The following is a 23,494-nucleotide window of genomic DNA, read 5'->3' as shown; positions in this document are numbered from 1 at the left end:
AGGACTACATCTGTCAATGAGCGACAGAGAAACTTTTTTTTAATAAAAATACTCCCGGGACAGTCAGGGCTAGTACATTCCACAATGACTAGCCTCTGATCTGTCCCGGGTTGCACTTACCTTTTAGGACAAATACTTACCTTGAAAAAGTATTGTCCAGCGCTGCCATCTCAGGTGTGGGCAGCTTGAAGCCAGCGCAGTCCTCTTCTGCGTCCTCTTCGGTCCCACAATGCACTGCACCGGCCCCGACGTCACTTCCGGTGCGCGCGCGTCATCCTTCCACAGCTTCTGGGCATGCCCAGAAGCTGTTTAGAAGGGAATGACGCGCCTGCACCGGAACTGACGTCGGGGCCGGTGCTGGCGCATTGATTCCTGGGAGCGATGACATTTAGCTCCCAGGAATCATTGCAAAGCCAGGAAGTGACGACGGGCCGTGGCCGCAGAGGGAGGAAGAAGGAAGTAAGGTAAGTATATTTTCTTCTATATGAGGTAAGTAAATTATCCATTTGTTTTTCAGGTGACCCGGAGCGAGAAGATGGAGGTAAGTATAAATGTAGGGTGGAACTCCACTTTAAGTAAGTTACAGGGGTAGGATTCCTCCATCAATTGTATATGCAAGGTCAAATAAAATTATTTTAGGACATCTAGCAAGAGTATGTATGTATTTACACACATCAGGGCTTTGCGCATGTACAGATCACCCACAGCAGGCAACAAATGTTTTTAATAAAGAGCTAGAAAGACAAGTAAAAAATCATGCAAAAGGGAGAAGAAATGTTATTTAAAATAAATGAATCAAAAAAACGCATATGCCAAAAGTATGTCATTAGGCATTATGAATAAACTTAAGCTTTAAAATATATGGCTATTGTATTTTGGGGCCCTTTAAGATTCTCCTAATAAAGGCAAGTGAAGCACAAATAGATAATCTGTTAAATGAGACTGTGCAGTTATCCGATTTATCTTCAGAGGCACCAAGGATGAGAGTCACAGGGATTATAGAAGGCAATTCTAATTTCATCAAAAGCAGGCAATGCTACTGCAGAACAAAAGCCCCTTTCTGAGAAAAGATGCTCTATTAAAATGATCATTTTATTATTATTAACATTCCCCCCCCCCCCCAAGAATTCCGAAACATCGAATTGCTAAATCATTTCATGGCTGCAATATTATACATTATATTATATAATACACTATTATATACAATATTATAAATACACTCGGTTTCCCCCGCCATTCTACAGAATGGGACAAACACTTCCCTTTACCTATTACTCTCCCACAAATGGCCACTGGGAGCGCTCTTACTGCATTAGATGCTATATTGCCCTGCGGTGACATTCATTGTGAACAGCATCCCAACGCACCTTTCCGATGCACCTGCACTGCAGTGTACCGCAATGCTGTGCTGACAAAGGTTGCCACAAATCTGATTTTTGGTCTTTAAATGGACTCGCTTTAATGCAGCACAAGTTAAAAGACAAACTCCACTCTCTCAATCAACACCGATTTTTAATTCTTATGTTGCTAGCATTAGTAAATAGATAGAAAAGTATATCACATTCACTGGTTTTTAAAACCTTTTTTTTTTTTTACATATCTTCAGTTACTTCCTGGTTTCCACATCCCAGAAGTCTTCAGGAGGGATTTTCTTAGCTAAGCACACCCTCCTGCCTACATGCCTGAGCTAAGGGCAGATGGATTCCAGGAAGTAAATGAATTATAAGTCCTTACTCAACATGGCCACAGCTAAAAATGTTCGAGGCGGTGTTCCCAACTGTCAGTATTTTTATTAGCAGCCAATAAAAGATGGGTACTTTTCTCCTGCCGGTGTGATGGGAAAAGGTTGCAAGTTAAAAATACGGCTGTGATGCTTATGCACATCATTCAGAGCCAATCGAGACTATCCGAGTTCTTGCTACAGTGTGTTTGGGCGGAGCCAGTGGGGGCGGGTTTGGCGTGGGCAGTGCCTGAACATGTCATGTGATGTGATGTCATAATGCAAGGGAGCCACAGGGTGCAACCAAAGCCTCATGTGTGGGTCTGTGGGACAGGAGCAAGGCAAGCCGGGAGCGGGACCCAACTGGATGACGTCTCAGCTTTTTCCTGCTCACCTTGCAACCAGGGCGAGTGCCCTGCCTGAGGCCTGTCTACAGCGGGTAGACAAGTTTAATTAACTAGATATTGTAACTTCTTCCTCTGCTACTGAATATGTACAGTTGACTTTGTTGCCAACGCTGGTCATTGTTAAGGCGAAGCTTAAATTGATTGTAAAGTCTCATTTTTTTCTCTCTAAAAATAACAAATGTTATACTTACCTGCTATATGAAGTGATTTTGCACAGGACAGCACGGATCCTCCTCTTATCAGGTTCCTTTTTGATGCTTCTGGCCCCTCCCTCATGTTGAGTGCCCCCACAGCAAGCAGGTTGCTATGGGGGGCACCTGACTTGAGTTGCAGCTCCGTGTATCTGTTTAGACATGGAGCCACAGTTTGGCCCTGCCCCCTCTTTCTTATTATGAGCGAACTGACTTTGATTGACAGCAGCGGGAGCCAATGTCTCAATCAATTAGGAGGGGAGCCCCAGATGGCCGAGGCACTCATGGACATCGCTGGATCAATAGGTGGCTCAGGTGAGTATTAGGGGGGTGCTGCTCACAAGGCTTTTTAGCTAAATGCATAAAATGCATTAAGATAAATAAACCTTCTGCCTTTACAACCATTTTAAGGTATGGGAGAACTTGCCACTATCCCCATTACGTCACATAAATCTTGTAAAAATGAAAGAGCAGGGGGTCCTCTTAATACTCTTGTATTTTATTGTAATTTTATTGTCTCCCTTTTATATTGTAAAGCGCTATGTAAACTGTTGGCGCTATAAAAAAAAAAAGCTGTATAATTATATTAATAACGAAAGCTTCCTCACAGGGGGGCCTTGCCATGCCGGACTGTTTTAAATAATTCTTAGCCTCGCAATTAGTTACAGCCTACTGGTGGCTGATATTTCTAATACTGCAACAGTTCTGCAGGCGGTGGTGCTCCCATCTATGGAAGGCCTTTAATTATTGCTCTATCGTGGGAATAAGGCCCCATACCCATTGACGCCTTTTACGCTTACCACTCTTAAAGCGGAGTTCCACTCGTTTTGACGTTTATGAAGTCTGCAGTTACAAAAAGTGTACCTGCTGACTTAATAAACACACACTCACCTGTCCCACGATCGAGCGATGCGGCCGCCCGAATCCTCACTCCTCTCTCTCGCCTCTCCCCGGCATCACAAGTGTGAAAGCTTGCAGCGTCACAGCCGGGTGCGCACTGCACATGTGCGAGTCGCACTGTGCCTCCGTAGTGGCAAGCAATCTTCTGGGACCTGTGACATGTCCCAGAAGATGGCAGGGAGGGAGGGGGAGAGGGGAACTTCCGCTCGAGTCGCCTAGGAAGCCAGAGCGGAAGCGGGAACTGGGTATCTGTCAAAACTAGGTACCCCCCCCCACCACCAAAAAAGTGACATGCCAAATGTGGTATGTAAGGAGGCGAGGAGTGATTAAAATGCGGGAGTTCCACTTTTGGGTGGAACTCCGCTTTAGGGTTTGGAAAATGGGCCTTGCAGATTTCCCCTGAACACTCCCTTAGGGATTAATCCCACCTTACCTCATTTCTTTTCACTCCCAGATCCAAGCTTGGACCAAATTCCATATAAAAGCACTATTACACATTGTGGATCAAAGGAAATTGATTTCATTGCCTAATATTTGCTCGAAATACAATGTCCTTCTGTCCTATTTTTTTTAGATATTGGCACCTATCCTATGCCTTTAGCAGCCAATTTCCTGACTCTTCATTGTGCCCCTCCAGGTCAGCTTTTGAGGAGACTTTGCAGACTTAGCTGTTCAAAAAAAAAAAAACCTGTGTCAGTTCTCTATAATCACCTATGCTCAGTTACACTCAGGGAGTTGTCAGCTCTTTGGAATAAATGGCTAGTAGATATTCTGGATCTTGACAGGGTTGATTAGTTGAATATATTGGACTTCCTATTTAAGCAGCTTGTCTCCCTTAGGGACTGCCTTATTCAATTTATAAGTAGTACATTGAGCCTACTATACGCCATATAGAGTGCATAAAATGATTCCTAATGCACCACCGGATTGTTGGAGAGACGCTCACCCTACAGGGGACTTTTTCGCTCACCCTACAGGGGACTTTTTCGCTCACCCTACAGGGGACTACTTCCCTCACCCTACAGGGGACTACTTCCCTCACCCTACAGGGGACTACTTCCCTCACCCTACAGGGGACTACTTCCCTCACCCTACAGGGGACTAATTCCCTCACCCTACAGGGGACTAATTCCCTCACCCTACAGGGGACTAATTCCCTCACCCTACAGGGGACTAATTCCCTCACCCTACAGGGGACTAATTCCCTCACCCTACAGGGGACTAATTCCCTCACCCTACAGGGGACTACTTCCCTCACCCTACAGGGGACTACTTCCCTCACCCTACAGGGGACTACTTCCCTCACCCTACAGGGGACTACTTCCCTCACCCTACAGGGGACTACTTCCCTCACCCTACAGGGGACTACTTCCCTCACCCTACAGGGGACTACTTCCCTCACCCTACAGGGGACTACTTCCCTCACCCTACAGGGGACTACTTCCCTCACCCTACAGGGGACTACTTCGCTCACCCTACAGGGGACTACTTCGCTCACCCTACAGGGGACTACTTCGCTCACCCTACAGGGGACTACTTCGCTCACCCTACAGGGGACTTCGCTCACCCTACAGGGGACTTCGCTCACTCTACAGGGGACTTCGCTCACTCTACAGGGGACTTCGCTCACTCTACAGGGGACTTCACTCACTCTACAGGGGACTTCACTCACATTTTTAGGTCATGCCCAGTCATCGCACAATACTTGGGAGGCAGTGGCTCATGTCTAACAAAGGGTTTCCGTATGGGACCTCGCCCTCCTTACGTATTTGCCTACTGAGCTTGGTTGAGGAGCTGACCCCTACAGAGGAAGAACGGACGTTGTTGGAAAAAACCTGGCCATACCTCTGTATAAGGACACCTACTATGATAGAGGTTGTCCGACGACAATTGACAAAGTCTGGGGTAAACGGCTTAAAGATGACTCTAAAGCACACATGCCTGTTTCTCATTAAGGCTTAAAATCCTGTTTCCTTGTTCTGCTCAGCCATCTTAATACAGTGGGAGGGTGAGCAGGGCTGGGCTGGTCTACTGGGGTTTTTCTTTTCTCTACGATATACATTCAATTATTGGGGTGAGCCACGCACACACACACACACCTTGAGTTGCTTTGCATTTCTTTTTTTTGTTGTTGGTGGCCGCACGGGGCTCCGGCGGTCTGCCCAAGGTTACCCCTGCGTGGGTGATGTTTGTGTTTATTAAAATAAGCAGTAAAAAGAATAATAAAATAAAATTGTTAGTCATTTTTTGGAACGTCCATCTAAATCTACTAGTCCATCTAAAATTACTCTCAAAAGAACCTCAAAAATGTTAAAACATGCCGATTGAGCTTTGGGCAGTTATATATCAAGTTTGAACACATGGTATTAAAAGAGTATGGGATTTCCTTTTTTTTTTTTTAATCTTACTTACCTAGGTGGATGCTGTATCTTTCCCCCACTGGCTGAGAAGGATCTCTACTCTGCCCCACTGGGCTCACTGGAGCTCTGGGCTGTGGAAGGGGGCAGGAGCAGCAGTCTCAGGCTCTGAGTGGCTCGCCGAGAGGCTGAGCTGGATGCTGGTCCCGGCATGTGGGCGGATCCTGACCATATGGTCGCGATCCTTCCTGAGCCTGGACCGGCTCCGTGATGTCAGCCGACAGCAGGCTTCAGTTTGCTGTCTGCTGAAAACGGGTCACAGGAATACATAATGAGCTTCACTACCGTGATGCACAGGACAAACACCCAAATGAGCTTTGGCTGTACTTCTCCTTTAACTTTCGTGTTCCAAAAATGTCCTAATAATCAGAATTTGTGGAAATCACTCAATTTCACCAACTTAGGACATCCACAGGCACCGCTTTTTTCCGCAAAAAAAAAAGGGACATAGACGTGCATGCATAGAGGTATTTTGGGTGGGATAAGGCGGGCCAACACTGTACCATCGATGTGACAATTAAAGCGCCTATACCAGTGATGGCAAATCTTGGCACCCCAGATGTTTTGGAACTTCATTTCCCATCATGCTCCACTACAATACTACTGCAGTGTAGTTGAGCATCATGGGAAATGTAGTTCCAAAACATCTGGGGTGCCAAGGTTCCCCATAACTGGTATATAGCAAGAGTCTTCAAACTATGGCCCTCCAGTTGTTGAAGAACTACAATTCCCATCATGCCTAGTCATGTCTGTGAATGTCAGAGGTTTACAATGCCTCATGGGATGTGTAGTTCCTCAACAACTGGAGGGCCATAGTTTGAAGACCCTTACTATATATACTAAACCCCAGTGATATCATTTGCTCCTCAGTGATTGCAGTATTCTAGCCTGCATCTTCCCCAAGGTAATACTTAAAATCTGGCTTGCTAGTGTGCCCTGAGGCCCGGAGTTGAGAAACACCGCTATACCCAATATAAAGACTGTCTTAACAAAAAAAGCTACAAATGAGGTCTGAACTTTGAACAAGGTTGGCAAGGGATTTTCTTATTTTGCCTGGTTACAGGACTTCAGATAGGACTGTGTGGAACAGAACTGAATGGACAGAAATACAAATCCTCTGGCATGTAAAACCGCGCTCATATTTTTTGTGAATATTTTTGTGAATTTAGCCGTTTGTTTGGCGTTCACTTTTAGAAACGTATTTCTAAGGGCTGAAATTACTCTTTCGCGATTGTTCTTTTGAGAAACATTTCCAAAATTCACCTACTTAGTAGGAATGAACCGAGACCAGTTTTTTAAGACCGAGCACGAGCACAGATATTTTTTCTCAAGCACTCACCGATACCAAATTACCAATACCTACTTTTCGTTTTTTACACAACGCCCAGCTGACTTGTCTCTGCCCTGATGGTGTAGCGGTAGAGCACTTGCCAGAACTTCTGCAGTCCGGATGTCACCTCTCACACTGTGGCGACGTCCTCCTGCGTCCTCTCTCCATAAAGGCGGCGGTTACAGTTTTAGGACTTGAAGGTATCGGTTTTAGTATCCGAGCATTTGAACGAGTAGTACTCATGCAAATGCTAAGTATCGGCACTGATACCGGTATCGATGCAACGCTACTATTTAGATATCAGAATAATTCCCTGCTCATTTCTGCCACATTTTTACAAGGGAGAAAAACAGCACTGCATTGGCTGTTAAACTTCCCCAAAAGCATGTGCCATGTTACTTCCTAACTCCCACCCTTTGTTCCATTTTCCAAACAATATTTACCACATCATACCTAGATGTAGGTGGCCATCATCCCAAAATTGAAAAGAGACCAAAAAAGGAGTGGGACTATGTGGGTGACCAAAACATCCAAAAAATATATTGACTGTCAGTTTGGAACATATGCCACACTACAGTCACCATTTGTTCATATGACCCACTGTTGTAAGCCGTGTTATTCAATTTTAATTAATGTCTGTCATTTAGAGACGTTCAGTCTCTGTACACATTTTATATACACCCCTGATGACGTTGTGATGGTGAAACGCATTGGGAGGAGCTAATCTTACGTCACATCGTCACGCCCGGAAGTCGGCCATTGCTCTGGTGGAACTGATGAGCGTTCTTTGCATATCCTGCTTTATTTTATCTGCTGTTTGGTGAGTGCAAGTCTAAGCTTTTAGTAAATGTTTTGAAACATAACACTATGGGCCTCTTTCCTTGACCTTTTTCTATGCATGAGGTCAACTGAAAATTAATGTCTTTTACACATTATTTAAGAGGTGTAAGACTGATCGATTTCCTAAATCCCCTTTTGCTGGATCTGGCTATTGATGCTTCTTACCTGTTGGCTGATTGGAATCATCCCGGAGATACAAGGTTGAGTGATCCTTCAAATCACCCACCGCTGTGTTTGACCACTGATATTCCATATCTGTCAGTAAGAGTCAGTGTGTGGTGGAGGCTCTATCTCACGATTGTGTGGTTTCAAGCACCTGGGTGGAAGTTCGTGTTCAAAGGCCTTTTGGATCATTTACATATGCCAGGACTTTGATGAACATTCTAATACCATTGTGATTTATTTTAACCACTTAAGCCCCGGAAGATTTTACCCTCTTCCTGACCAGGGCTTTTTTTGCGATTCGGCACTGCGTGACTTGAACGGACAATTGCACGGTCGTGCGACGCTGTACCTAAACAAATTTGACGTCCTTTTTTACCCACAAACAGAGCTTTCTTTTGGTGGTATTTGATCACCTGTGCGATTTTTACTTTTTGCGCTATAAACAAAAAAAGAGTGACAATTTTGCAAAAATAACAATATTTTTCACATTTTTTTATATGAAATCCCCCCCCCCCCCCCAAAAAAATGTAAAAATCAAAATTTTTTAACATTTTTGGCCAATTTGTTTTCTGCTACATATGTTTGGTAAAAAAAAAAAAAAAAAACGCAAAAAGCATATTTTGATTGGTTTGCGCAAAAGTTATTGCGTTTACTAACTAAGGGAAAGGTTTTTGTCATTTTTGTTGTTTTTTTTTAACGCGTAATGGCGGCGATCTGCGATTTTTTTTTGCGGTACTGCTACGTTGCGGCGGACAGATCGGACCCTTAAATGACATTTTTTTCACTTTTTGGGTTACCAGTGACATTACTGCAGTAATCAGTGCAATACATATGCACTGTTACTGCAAAATGACACTGGCAGGGAAGGGGTTAACTTTATTGGAGAGGGAGGGGTTAAGTATGTCCCTAGGGGTGGAGCAAGAGGATGATGCCGTGAGGAGGACCGTAGCAGAGTCCAGAGACCCGTAGGCAGGCATCCGCCCACAACAGACAGCGTGCGGCACCCTCCCCCCTCAGACCCGGAAGGGAGTACACGTGGTGACACACCGCGCGCCAGAGAGCAGCCGTTCCAAAGGAGCCGAGCCTAGACCGGAGTGGAGCCTCCTTTTCCCCAGAGCGGAGTGGAGAGTCTTGGAACGATCAGGCTGTACGTTGGAGGTCGTGCAGAGACGGTGGGACCGGCCTTGGTGAGTCCCGAGACTATTACAACTTGAGCTGTATGTTTGGCCGTGCCACACGAGTACATTCACAAACGGAGGAGGTTCAGGAAAGGGGGGGGTTGGAAGATATAACATCCCATTAAGAAATATGAGGGATAAAGGATACGGACGCTGGTAAATGTCTGCTCTCCCCCCCCCATTTCCTATGCAGACTAGTGAACTGTACAATATAAAGAGACCAGGCCGGTCCACAGATATCTCCGCTTACTTTTTAAGGGGAGCACGTTGTGAAAGAGTGGAGGAACAGTATAGGATGGCTCCAACAAAGGCTGGAACAGCAGGGAACACAGGATCAAAGAAAGACAGTAAAAATAATAACAGCAGTAAGGAATTACAGGCTCAGAACATTGCGGACACAGCTGAGCAGATGGCGGTGGCGGGAAAGGAACAGTCAACGGCACAATCCCCCCCTCCCCAAAATTTATCAATACAGTCTCCTGAATGGAAAGAGTTAATATCTCTTATGCCTACGAAACAAGATCTAACTGCAATGGCTGCCTCGATAGTCAGCTCATTAACCAGCGAAATCAACTCTTTAAGGGGTCAGATACAGAAAATGGATGGAAGGATAGAGGGGGTGGAAAAAGACCAGGCCCAGATGGCAGAGAGAGTGGAGAGCATAGAGTCTTCGCAGAGATCATTTGCCAAACAGCTAATCATGATACAGCTGCAACAAGATGATGGAGAAAATAGGCATCGGCGGAATAACATACGCCTAAGAGGGCTACCTGAGACAGTGGAGGGACCCAACCTATCTGCCAAAATGACCGAGATTTTTAATAGCCTTCTGGACAGACCCCAGTTGGAGGCAATTGAGATGGACAGGGTCCACAGAGTAAGGGCTCCAAGGAGCATGGGCGAGGGATACCCACGAGATGTCCTGGCTAGGGTACATTTTTACGCCCTAAAAGAAAAAATAATGAGGAAGGCATGGGATAGGGGCCCCTTTGAGTTTGAAGGGGCAACGATCCGGCTCTTACCAGATCTATCAAGCAACACCCTAAGAATGCGAGCAGCAGTGAAACCCCTACTGGAGGAAATTCGGAAGGCAGGGGCCATCTATCACTGGGGTCACCCATTTCATCTAAAAGTCAAGAAAGGGGAACTGACCTTTACACTGCGCTGGCCTGATCAACTGCCAGGACTTTTTGCCTTCCTAGAGATTCAGCCGATCAGGGTCACTGACTGGCTGGGCCCCTCAGCTTTTAAGTAGAACCCAGGAATATCAATACAAGAATAAAGCTATTATTAATATAAGTCATATATGACTAATCTGGGATTGACTTGGGGTCACGGTCGGGGGAGGATGCGGGTCCAGGGGTAATTGGGGAGCCATGATTATTCTGGATTAATTGGTATTCAAGGGCAGTAATTTGCGGTGTTCTCTTTCCTTTATATTTGTGTTCTCTCTTTATCCCCCTCGGTGTCCTGCTGGTCTAGTGCTTTGGTTCCTCTCTTGGGTCTAAAACTCTCTGGGCATGGTCTTCGAAAGTAGGAGCCCTATGAGTTTGGAAACGAGCAGATGAGTGATTAGAAAAGGTAGAGTAATTCCAATAGGAGGCACAGAGCAGGTCAGAGGGGGCACATACGTGATATGGTGGAGGGGGAGGGGGTCGAGGGAGGAGGATCACCAATACTAGGTAGCTAGGGGGGCTCAGGAGTTAAATAATGTGTTTGGTAATTACAAAAGAAAAGGGATCCTGATACAGCGGGTGGATACAGGAATGTATAGGTAGGGGGGAATATATACGGGAACCCCAATCCTCCCTAGAGATAGCAACACAGGGGCGGATGCCTAGGGTACATGGACCTGCAGAGGTCGGTGTGTTTATTTCTTTCATTTTTCTTTTTCTTTTTGTTTTTTTCTTTATATCCTAAACTGGAGGAAATGAATGCACCTACAGGCTTATGTTAATTTGTCAACTCATTAGGAGATACAGATATTGCGGGTTGTGTTAGATTTGCTCCTGTTCACGGTATGAATCCTCGGATTTGCCCACCCAAATAGGTTGCGTCTAGTTACGCAGGGTCGAGAGTCGACCAATAGGATCACGCCCCACTGGCACTTCTTTGGGGGGGGGGGTGGAAAAGGGGGGGGTTGTTCTGTCTTTTTTTTTTTTTTCTCTTTTTTTTTTTTTTTTTTTTTTTTTCTTTTTTCTTTTTTTTCTTTCTCTCTCTGTCCCTTTTTTTTACTCGGTCTCCCCCTGTCTCTATTAGGTCTGAGTAGGTCTAGGGGGCTTTCTGTACAGAGGGATCAGTTTATCGACTTTGGATAAATCCTAGGCCTAGTAAGCCCTAAAGCCATTGGCACTTGGAGGGGACAAAGGGAGGAAGACAGCTGAGTAAGAAAATTCAGAAGTAAAGTAGTAAATTGGTTAGAATCATTTGAGACAGGAAAAATGCAGGAAGTGAAAATTATGTCATTAAACGTTAGAGGGTTGTCTACACCTGAAAAAAGAATACGCTTCCTGGCAGACATGAGACGAAACCATGGGCAGATAGTTTTCTGCCAGGAGACGTATTTTAAAAAAGAATCTATCCCAAAATTACAAAATAAGGATTTCCCATGGTCTTATCACGCCCCCACCCCTATTCCTAAATCAAAAGGGGTTAGCATATTGGTGGCCAAAGAGGTTCCATGGACATTTTTAGAAACTTGTATTGATCCACAAGGAAGATACTTGATGGTAAAGGGTAAGATAGGTGAAAGGCTGATTACTATGATTAATGTGTACTTCCCTAACCAGAATCAGATTTCATTCTTAACACTGGTGGCACCAATAAAGTTAAACTTTCAAGAAGGGCTGGTAATCATGGGGGGGGATTTTAATTACGCTGCAGAGCCACTCTTAGATACATCACAAGGTACATCACATCTCTCATATGCCCGACTTAAAAAACTTAGTAAGGAAATCACACTCCTCAACCTAGTCGATCCCTGGCGCATTATGCATCCAAGTGAAAAAGATTTTACCTACTATTCGTCAGTACATAATAGGTACTCTAGAATAGATCGCATCCTAATTTCAAGGGGCGATCTGTCTAGAGTAGTGGCCTCACAGATTGGCTCTTTCTCCATGTCGGATCACTCCCCCATCCACATTATAATTAACTTTGAGGCAGGTCCAGTAAAGCCACCATCATGGAGACTGAATGAATCACTGGTGCAAGGAATAGAGACAAGAGCAGAGTTAGAGGCAGAACTGACAAAATATTTCCAGGAAAATAAAACACCAGAAGTTACTCCGTCGAACATATGGGAGGCCCACAAATGCGTCATTAGGGGAGTGTTGATTAGAATGGGAGCAAAACGTAAACGAGAAAGGGAGGAGAAGATCTCAGAGCTGCTAGCGCAGATAGAAGAATTAAGCGCCACTCATAAAAGATCGATGGCGATGGAACATCTAGTGCCCCTGACTGCGGCCAGGGAAAAACTCAACGAGTTACTTTATGAAAAAGCCATGAGAGTACTGGTGTCACAAAAAAGACATTACTACGAATATTCGGATAAACCAGGAACTATGTTAGCCAGAGCCCTAAGGGGGCCCCAGAAACGGACGGTAATTGCACAACTTCAAACAGGCGGGGGACAAATGAAATATGGATCATCAGAGATTGCCGAAGAATTTAGCAAATTCTACCAGAAGTTATATGACATCGCCTCATCGGAATCAGTTGATAGGGGGGGTGCTGGCTTCGATGAGGCGATCAATTATATCAAAAAGACAGATATGCCATCGCTGGATGCAGAACAGGCATTGGCATTAGAAGGAAAGATAACAGAAGAGGAACTAAAAACAGCTATCTCTCAGTTAAAACCACACAAGGCCCCAGGTCCAGATGGACTATCACTGTTATACTATCAGCAATTTTTTTCAAATTTAAAGACCCCCCTTTTGGAACATCTAAATTACATCGGGGAGGGAGGGGTCATGCCGACAGATTCTCTGAGAGCTTACATCACATTGATCCAGAAAGAAGGGAAGGACCCCGCGGTGTGCGGGAGTTACCGCCCAATCTCATTATTAAATTTAGACACCAAGTTGTTTTCTAAAATATTGGCAAATCGACTCCTGCCATATATACCACAATTAATACATCTCGACCAGGTCGGCTTTGTCCCTACAAGAGAAGCAAGGGATAACTCTATTCGAACAATAGATTTGATATATAATGTGCGTTTGCGGAGAATCCCGATGATGCTGCTATCAGTTGATGCGGAAAAGGCGTTTGACAGGGTGGCATGGAATTTTATCCGGGCCACCCTGTCACACTTAGGCCTAGGGGAATGGATGATGACGTGTATCCTATCATTGTACTCCGGTCCTACGGCGGCAGTAAGGGCAAATGGTTGGTGCTCAAGTTTTTTCAAGATAAAAAATGGCACTAGACAAGGCTGCCCCCTATCGCCGTTGATTTTTGTCTTGGCGTTAGAACCTTTACTGTGCAAAATCCGTCAAAGTGCAGAAATAGAGGGCGTACAAGTGGGTAGAGGTCAACATAAAGTGGCAGCCTACGCAGATGACCTGCTTTTTTATGTTACAAACCCTGACAGAACAATACCATCAATCCTAAAGGCTATCAGAGAGTATGGGGAAGTATCGTACTTCAAAATAAATGTGTCGAAGTCAGAGGCATTGAATGTGTCTATATTAGGGACTAGATGGAACCATATGAGATCTTCCTTTCCCTTTCAGTGGAATAAGAAATCGGTGGTGTATCTGGGGATTCACATTACAGCAGATCCGAAGGACTTGTTTGAGGCAAATTTCATTCCACTCTTAAAATCTATTAAAGCAGATCTACAAAGATGGCAGACACTATTTTTGTCATGGTTTGGGAGATGCAGCGCAGTGAAAATGAACGTATTACCTAGGTTACTGTATGCTATCCAGGCTGTTCCGATAGCAATCCCGATGACATATTTTGTACAGGCAAGGGCAGTGTTCAGAAATTTTGTGTGGGCCAGAAAATCCCCGCGAATAGGGATGCAGATCTTAACCCTCCCGAAGGTGAGAGGAGGAGTAGGGTTACCGGATCTGTTGCGGTATTATAGAGCAGCGCACCTGACGCGAGTGATGGAATGGCACGGCAGTGGGACCTTTAAACAGTGGGTGCAATTGGAAAGGGAGGCCATGAATACAACAGTGGCCTTAGCCCCATGGACTCCGATATTAAAAAATGATAAAATACATTTACATCCGACGATAGGGGCGACGGTAAGCGAAGCAATTAAAGCACAAAAAAATAGCTCGGTAGCACCAACAATATCACCAATGACCCCCTTAGGGGATAACATAAACTTTCCCCCTGGTAGAACGAATGCTAAAATTATAGGTTTAATTAATGGGGGTAGAGGACGATTGTGTGACATATGGACCCACAGGGAACCACCTACGATGACAGAAATGCTAGCATGGCCCGAAGTAAATTTAGATGCATTCAGTGCCTACCAGGTTAGACATTATTTAAAACAAATGCAGAAGACAGGCTATATCCCACGCCCCCTAACGCCATTTGAGACTTTATGTAGAGCAGAGGAGAGAATACCACATGCACTATCACATATATATGCACTTCTGGGGACATCGCGTGATTCGGAACCACTTAAATTCCTGCAAAAATGGGAAGGAGAATTAGGTATCTCCTTTAATCAGCGACAAATAAATAAAATCTTGAGACTGACTCATAAGGTATCCATAGCTAGTAGATATCAAGAAATCAGTTATAAGGTGTTAGCTAGATGGTACCGTGTTCCAGCAACACTACACAGAATGGATAGGAAACATCAGGATAGGTGCTGGAGATGCGGAGAGGAGGGTGGAACAATGGTGCATATTTTTTGGACGTGCCCAGCAATAAGGAGTTTCTGGGATGAGGTGGCTCGTATAACAGAGAACCTAACCTCGACCAAGGTACGGGATGACCCCGTGCTGTGTTTATTACATGGCACGGGGAGCTCAGTAAAGAATTATAGGAACTCTTTGTTGCCGCACTTATTGAATGCGGCTAAAGCCTGCATACCAGCATTGTGGAGACAAACACAGCCGCCTACTGTGCGGCTATGGGTTGCCAAAATTGGGGAAATTCATAGGATGGAAATGTTAAAAGTATGTCCCTAGGGGCGTGCTTCTAACTGTGATTGGACATGGCTACTGGTGTAGGAACAGTGATCAACGGTCCTACATAGTAGAACCGTATGATCACCATTCCTACACAGGGGAGGATGACAGGCGGCTTGTTTGCATCAGCCGCCTGCCTTTTCTCCCTCTGCACCGACGATCGCCGAGTGACCGGCGGACATCGGGTCCACCGGTCACACGCACGGACTTGCTAGGGAACGAGCCGGGGCGGGAGCGCACCTCCGCGGGCGCGCGCTCGCCCGCTATTGGCTCCCAAGCAAGTGACAGGCTAGTGACGTATATATACACGTCACTTTGCCTGGCCTGACCGCCGCCGTATATAGTCGTGCGGCGGTCGGCAACCGGTTAACCAGCGCTGCCTGTGTGTATATCGTATTGTATTCCTTGCCAGTGTTTAAGCTAGCTGCTGGTGCCCAGCAGGGTGCGCAGGTCTATTTATATTAACATTTTATACTTTATGTACAATAAAAAACTGCTTTTTTTTTAATCAAACTCTACTTGAAAATATTTTTGGGATGTTTGGTCGCCCAACATAGTCCCACTCCTTAGGGGGTATTTTTTTGTCTCTTTGTTCTACTTTCATGCTGCATTTATATAAATAAGACGTTAATTCCACACCTGCGTTTCCGAAGGATGTGAACCCAGACAAGGCCAGCAAGAAAAAAGAAGAAAGCCATTGAGATGTACAGCTTTGGTAAAGGGATTTCATCCGCAGACAGGAAGCTATCGGGGTTTCGTTCTGTGATAACGATCTGCAAAAAAATAAAAATAAACAACCAGAATTAAAGAAAAGGAAAAAAAAAAAGGCCAAAGCTCTCTCTTTAAAACAATGCTTCAGGTCCCCTTAAAATCCGGACTTTAATATCTGCCCATATAGCTTAAAATGGTATTAAAAGCAAAATAAAAAATGACATATGATGCAAGTTTGTCAATTTAAAGAGGTTGTAAACCCCCCCCAAAAAATTTTTTTTTCTTTTTGCAACCTGCAAGAGAAACACATAATGAGCTAGTATGCATGGCATACTAGCTCATTATGAAATACTTACCTTAGAACGAGCCCCCGCCGTGCCGTCCACTTACCTGTATGATGGGCAACATGTCCAGTCGCCCGTCTTCTGGGATCGCGGCATCCGGCCATCTGATTGGCCGGAGCCGCGGTGACGTCACTCCCGCGCACGGGAGCCGACGTCACGGCACGGAGCTCTGAAGGAACGGCACCAGCGGCCGTTCCTTCAGAATGCATGCGCCAGTGACGTCACTGGCTGCATGGAAGGTAAATATCTAATAAACGGTGCATGTTTAGGAGATATTTACAGTACCTATAGGTAAGAATTATCATAGGCTTACCTATAGGTACAAGTGTCAGAGGAGGGTTTACTTCCTCTTTAACAGAGCAGTCTGTTTATTTTGCGAGGCCTTCCGATAACTTTGTTTCATCTTTTGATCCTGCCGCTGTTTTTCAACTTCCTTCAACAGCCCAAGCTGTGCAACAGGGGTGCTTACAATGGACAGCTTCTATTCATTTAGTTAAACATTTATCCCAAAAAGGAAAAAAAAAAAAAAAAAAACACACACCTGCTCTGTAACTGCTTAATATGCTTTAGGTAAAGTGTAACTCCACTTTTGTTGAGAAAAAAAAAACATTCCCCTCTGGGTGATCTCTGTACATTGCAAGGATTATAACAAACTTTGTTGCAGATTCCAAACTTTTGTTATTCTAAAGAAATCATTGTTTGTTCCTCTGTGCTGAGTGGGTCTAATGGGAGTGGTTTCATAATTATCTATCAGCTGTGCAGCTGCAGGGCACTAATGAGGAAATATGCTGGGCCTGCATCCCTTTAGGTGTGTTCCTATTGGGAGTATCTCACCAAAAATGACATTTGTGTTGGAGGGGATGCCAGAAATCTGACTTGTATGTTAGACAGACTTCTCGGAAAATGGGTGAGCCAATCACAGAAGTAGGAAATTATGTTTCTGGGGTGTGGTCAGTAAACCTTCTGTGTACAGAACACCTCTAGACGGCCATATTGCATTTTCGGAAAATTACAACGGCTGCAGATTAAAAAGGAAAGGTAATTTTTAATAACATTCAATTACAATATGATTTGTGTCGCAATTGTATACGCTATATTGTTTTTTTCTTTATTTGCTGTTTTTTTTCCCCACAAAAATGCTTTAAGCTTTAAAGGGGAAGTCCACCATAACACTAAAATCGCTACATCTATAGACCTCCACGATCGAACACCCTAGCCCTGTAAAGAAGAAATCAGTATACTTACCTTTTTTGAAGCCGATCCGGTCTCCAGCGGCGGAAGCTCTGCAGAGGACACGGCCGACAATGGCTGTGAAATGAATGGGAAGTGATGTCACCCATAGACTTACTATGGGGGTTCCATTGCCTGCTTTTTTTTCTGCACCCGCCTCCACAGTGAAGCTGCCGCTGACAGCTCAGCGTGGGACCGGATCAGCTTCACAAATGGCGCTTTTCCCCTGCATAGAACCGTACCGGCTCGGCACGCTTTTGTGCTTTTCCACTGCGGTACCGCATGGTATAGGGTCAGAACGGTTCGGTACGGTACGGTATAGGTTTGCTTTTCCACTGCATGGAACCGAACGGTACGGTACGGCTCTGAAAAAACAGTACCTACTCGATTGTGGTTCCAACAGGTACCAAACTGGTACCATATCCCACAATCCTTTGCATGCAGTCACTACTAGCCACTGATTGGTCAGAGAATCACACCCACCCCGTTGTTATCCCACCCACTTAACTTTAGTACTACTTTAGTGGAAAAGCAAACCTATACCGTACCGTACCGAACCGTTCCGACACTATACCATGCGGTACTGCAGTGGAAAAGCAAACCGGGCCAAGCAGGGCCGAGTAGAGCCGAGCCGGTACTAGCCGGTACTTGCAGTGGAGAAGTTCCAAAAAGGTATATATAGCGGTTTCTTCTTTACAGTGTTAGATAGGTTAGTCTAAGAATGTGGATGTCTGTAGATGTAGAGATTTTAGTGTTGGGGTTGACTTCTCCTTGTTCGAAATTTACCTGAAGTGCATCCAAATCTAGTAATCCACCTAGCATTACTCTTAGCAGGCTATTTGCAGACAATGCTTCTTTCCAAGTGTGTCTCTGTTGCTCTTCCATACATAGAACAGTCACCCAAAGCAAGAAGAGGCTGGCTGGATCACCGTGGAAAAAAATGGGACAATTGTGATGCCAGGTAACACATGTTGAAATCAGGGAGCGCAAGTCCGCCCAGATCCGTAGGGTTTTTAAGTTTCCGCCAGGCAAGTTTGTGCCGGCTGGAACCCCATATGAAGGGTTTGAGGATGGAGTCGAATTGTAGGAAGTATTTAAGGGGGAGATATATCGGGGAGTGCCAAAAAACATATAGTAGTTTGGGCAGAAAAACTGAATTTTTGTAAAATCTTACCTGTAAAATTCCTTTCTCTGAGTCCTCCGACAGTCGCCGCCTCTTCATATTCGTCACATATGGGGTATTAGACTTTGCTCCGAAGGAGTAGCTAGGCAACAGAATATGTTAACATTAAAGCTTTTAACATATCCCACCCTCAAGGGGTGGTCCCCTCAGTCAATACCCTCCTACTTCCTGCAACCATATCTCAGTTTTAGTGGAATAGCAGTAGAGTACACAACCAAACCCCAAAAGAGGGGCGGGGGCGGCGACTGTCGGAGGACTCAGAGAAAGGAATTTTACAGGTAAGATTTTACAAAAATTCAGTTTTCTCTTACGTCCTCCGACAGTCGCCGCCTCTTCATATTCGTCACATATGGGGACGTCCCAAAGCAGTGCAAACATGAGGGGTGGGAAACGCATCCGCGCCGAAAAGGCAACGTAGTCTCCGCATCAAAGAAAGGAACCTTACCAAAGGAAGGAAACCAGCTGGGCAACAGGAAAAACAAGTGCTCAACAGGAGCAACAACCCAGGAAAAGACAAAAAACCAGGGGATACAAAACTTATCCCAACAGCCAGAGGTCCCCAACAAGGGACCCTAGGGAATTGCCGCACTAAGAACCTTGCGGCCAAAGGAAGCATCCGCCGATGCCTGAACATCTACTTTGTAGAATCTTGTGAACGTGTGTACGGTCGACCAGGTCGCCGCCTTACACACCTGGGCTACAGAAGCCCCATGACGACAGGCCCAAGACGTACTCAAAGATCTAGTAGAGTGCGCCTTCACAGGTACAGGGGGAACCTTCCCCTGCAAGGCATAGGCCTGTTCAATGGTCTGCCTGATCCATTTGGCGATGGTAGAGGCCGAAGCCGCCATGCCCTTCCGAGGACCCTCTGGAAGAACAAACAAGGAGTCCTTCTTTCGAAAAGACTCAGTCGATTTAAGGTAAACCCTTATCGCCCGAACAACATCCAGAGAATGCAATCTCACCTCCTTTGGATGTTTAGGCTTCGCGCACGGCGAAGGTAAGACAATATCCTCATTAAGATGGAATTCCGAAACTCGTTTCGGAAGAAAAGAAGGATTAGGTCGCAAGACCACCTTATCCAAATGAATAACCAGGTACGGAGACTTGCAGGACAAAGCTGCCAGCTCCGACACTCTGCGAGCCGAAGTGATCGCCACCAAAAAGGCGACCTTTTTGGACAACATAGACAACGAGATCTCCCTGATCTGTTCAAAAGGAGCACGTTGCAACACAGACAGAACGAGATTCATGTCCCAAGGGGGCAGAGGATCCCTCCTAGGAGGAACCAGATGCCGCACTCCCTGAACAAAAGTGCCAACCAAGGAGTTGGAAGCCACGGGACGTTGAAACAGAACGGCCAGCGCAGACACCTGACCCTTTATCGTAGCCAGCGCCAAACGCTGATCGACACCCGTTTGAAGGAAGGACAGCACTCGGGAAACCGAGTACGTGCGGGGTGAAAACCCCCTGGACTCACACCAGGCAAAATAGGCCTTCCAAGTACGGTAATAAACCTTCCCCGAGGAAGACTTCCTCGCGTTGATCAAGGTATGAACGACCTCTGGAGAGAGACCCTTCTCCTTCAGGACCTCGGTCTCAACAGCCAGGCCGTCAAAGCCAGCGACTGTAAAGCAGGATGGTATATCGGTCCTTGAGACAGTAGATCGTCTCGAAGAGGCAGACGCCACGGGGCGTCGACCGCCAGATTCACGAGGTCTGCGTACCAGGACCGGCGAGGCCAGTCCGGTGCCACAAGAATCACCGTGCTGCGTTCCGAGTGTAACCTGCGAAGGAACCTGGACAGCAACTGAATCGGTGGAAAAGCGTACATTAGCCTGTACTGATGCCACGGGGCCACTAACGCGTCCGACGCGTCTGCCCGAGGGTCGCGCCTCCTTGCCACGAACCTTCTCACCTTGTTGTTGAGACGAGACGCGAACAGGTCCACATCTTGAAGACCCCACTTCGCGCACAACATCTGGAAGACCGCCGGGTGGAGAGACCATTCCCCCTGATCCAGGGTCTGGCGACTCAGATAGTCCGCCTGCCAGTTCTCCACCCCCGGAATGTGAACCGCCGTTATCGCCGGGACACGAGTCTCGGCCCAAGACAGAATGTCGGCCACTTCTCGAGCCGCTCGGGCACTCCTGGTGCCCCCTTGGTGGTTGATGTAGGCCACCGCCGTGGCATTGTCCGTCTGCACCCGAACCGGGCAGCCCTGCAGCCGGTCCGTCCAGCGATGAAGACAGAGACTTATCGCACGCAATTCCAGAATGTTGATCGGAAGGGAAGACTCCCCCTCCGACCAAGTTCCCTGGGCGGACAGAACGCCCAGAACACCACCCCAGCCCGACAGGCTGGCATCCGTGGTGATCACCGTCCACGAGACAGGACGAAACGACTTGCCCCCGGACACCAACGGGGTCTGGAGCCACCACAGAAGGTTTCTTCTGGTGCGATGACTCAACGAGATTAGAAGATCCAGAGATTGAGGTCGCCCGTCCCACCTGGACAGGATCTCCGCTTGGAGACCCCGCGTGTGAAACTGGGCGAAGGGAATCGCCTCGAAGGCCGAGACCATCAACCCCAGACATCTCATGCACGTCCGCAGAGACGAGTGCGGAACGTCCCTGAGGGACCTGACTTCCTCCTGAAGAGTTCTGAGTTTGTCTTCCGGCAGGAAGACCTTCGCCTGCACCGAGTCCAGAATCATTCCCAGGTAGGGAAGACGAACCGACGGACTCAGTGTCGACTTTGGAAAATTTATCGTCCAACCAAACTCCTGCAGAGTTTGCATCGTGACAGACAGGTCCTTCTCCAGACCCTGGCTGGTCGCAGACCGAACCAGAATGTCGTCCAGATACCCCAGGACAGAAATGCCCTGGGCCCTCAATAATGCCAGAACCGGTGCAAGCACCTTGGTGAAGACCCGCGGAGCCGAGGCGAGACCAAAAGGCAACGCCACGAACTGGTAGTGATCCTCCGCAATGGCAAATCGAAGGAACCTCTGGTGACCCTCGAAAATGGGGATGTGAAGATACGCATCCTTCAAATCGATGGAGGCCATGAATTCCCCCGGAACCAGGGCAGCCACCACCGACCGCAGGGATTCCATGCGGAACTTGCGAACCCGCACAGAGCGGTTCAGAGCCTTCAAGTCCAGAATTGGACGAACCTTGCCCTCCTTTCTGGGCACGGTGAACAGATTGGAATAAAACCCCCGAAATCTGTCCCGATGAGGCACCGGAACCACCACTCCCTGAGCCCTCAGGTCCCGCACCGCCAGGTGCAGGTCCCGCAAACGCTCTGGAGACAGTTGAAGATTTGAGGGAAAAAATCTGCTCTCCGGCCGAGAGAGAAACTCGATCTTGTAACCAGATCGAACGATTTCCTGAACCCATCTGTCCCGCACACGGGCCAACCAGGGCTGAAGAAAACCGAGCAAGCGTCCCCCCACCCCAAAACTGGGTGAGGGCGTCCCTTCAGGCCGAACTGTTATGGGCTGCAGATCCGGATTGACCGGACTTCTGTTTCCCAGACCAGGGCTTCTTCTGAGAGCCTTGACCTTTGAACGGCTTGCCCTTGTAGTGCGGCCGAAAGGCACGAAAGGACCCCTGAGGGGGCCGAAAATTAGCATGCTTCTTCCCAGAAGCCCCCTTAGCCTTGGGGAAATGGGGCAAGAGAGTGCTCTTACCCCCGGTGATCCCCTTAATCAACACATCCAAGGACTCCCCAAAAAGGCGAGACCCATCATAAGGTAGATTGGCTAAGGTCTTACGTGAGGACTGGTCCACCGACCAACATTTTAACCAAACCAGGCGGCGAGACAACACCGCCACGCTGTGCACACGTGCAGCCAACGGAACCAGGTCCAGGTCCGCATCACACAGATACATGACACCCTGGTGGATTTGATCCACCATATCCAGGGTCGCCGGCGAGGCCGAATCGGCCACTAGGACGCGCCTAAGCATCTGCGTCCAACTTGCGATCGCCTGGGCCGCCATGAGAGAAGCAAACAGAGCCTTAAGCATAGAACCCGTAACAGAATAAGTATGACGGGCAAGAGACTCCAATCTCCTATCCGTGGCATCACGGAACACAGGGGAATCCTCTGCAGGAATCGCAGTGGCTTTGTTTAAAACCGCAATTGCGTGATCCACTGGGGGAGGCACACACCACCTTTCATCAGTGGAAGGCGAGAAAGGATAACGCAGCTTGAATCTACTTGGCACAGCAAAAGTTTGCGCAGATTGCGCCGTTGTTCCTTAACAGCGCACTGAAAATCATCATTGCAGGGAAAAACCTGCGGCGCCCTGCGTTTTCTCTGCGTCCCATAAGCCGCCAAGGCGGCGGGGGGACACACTTCATCCTGCAAAAGCAGCGTTTGCTTTATGGAAGCAATCAACTCATCCATGATTGCAAGCTCTTCAGGCGAGCCAGGGGGAGAATTATCAACCCCCTCAACTTCAGCCTCCACCTCGGACCCCACTAGATCTAGGGAGGAGCGGGACCCCGATAAGGAGGCCCCCGCCATAACAGCCCCATCACCTTCACCCTCAGAATCAGAGGAAAGAGCAACTCTGGGCCTTTTAGTAGATTGAGCAGCCACCAGCATCTGTACCTGAGCAGCAAGGCCAGCCACAATAGTGGCTAAATCCCCCCCTGGGGGGGAAACAGCGGTCCCCTGGCTTTCCGCCAAGGCGGTAGG

The 23,494-nt window shown here is 47.0% G+C and overlaps 1 protein-coding gene across 1 annotated transcript in view; it reads right to left on the bottom strand.

Annotated features, from left to right (window-relative positions):
- Positions 1 to 23,494, bottom strand: part of GPR107 (G protein-coupled receptor 107) — a 168,366-nt gene that overhangs the window by 84,189 nt on the left and 60,683 nt on the right. The window contains exon 9 of the mRNA XM_082264241.1: positions 15,952 to 16,085. Within this exon, the coding sequence (XP_082120367.1) occupies positions 15,952 to 16,085 (134 nt within the window). The remainder of the gene's footprint in view (positions 1 to 15,951; positions 16,086 to 23,494) is intronic.

This window comes from Pelophylax lessonae, assembly GCF_965119305.1.
Source record: "Pelophylax lessonae genome assembly, chromosome: 7".
NCBI lineage: Eukaryota > Metazoa > Chordata > Amphibia > Anura > Ranidae > Pelophylax > Pelophylax lessonae.
This window is presented reverse-complemented; position numbering and strand designations above follow the sequence as displayed.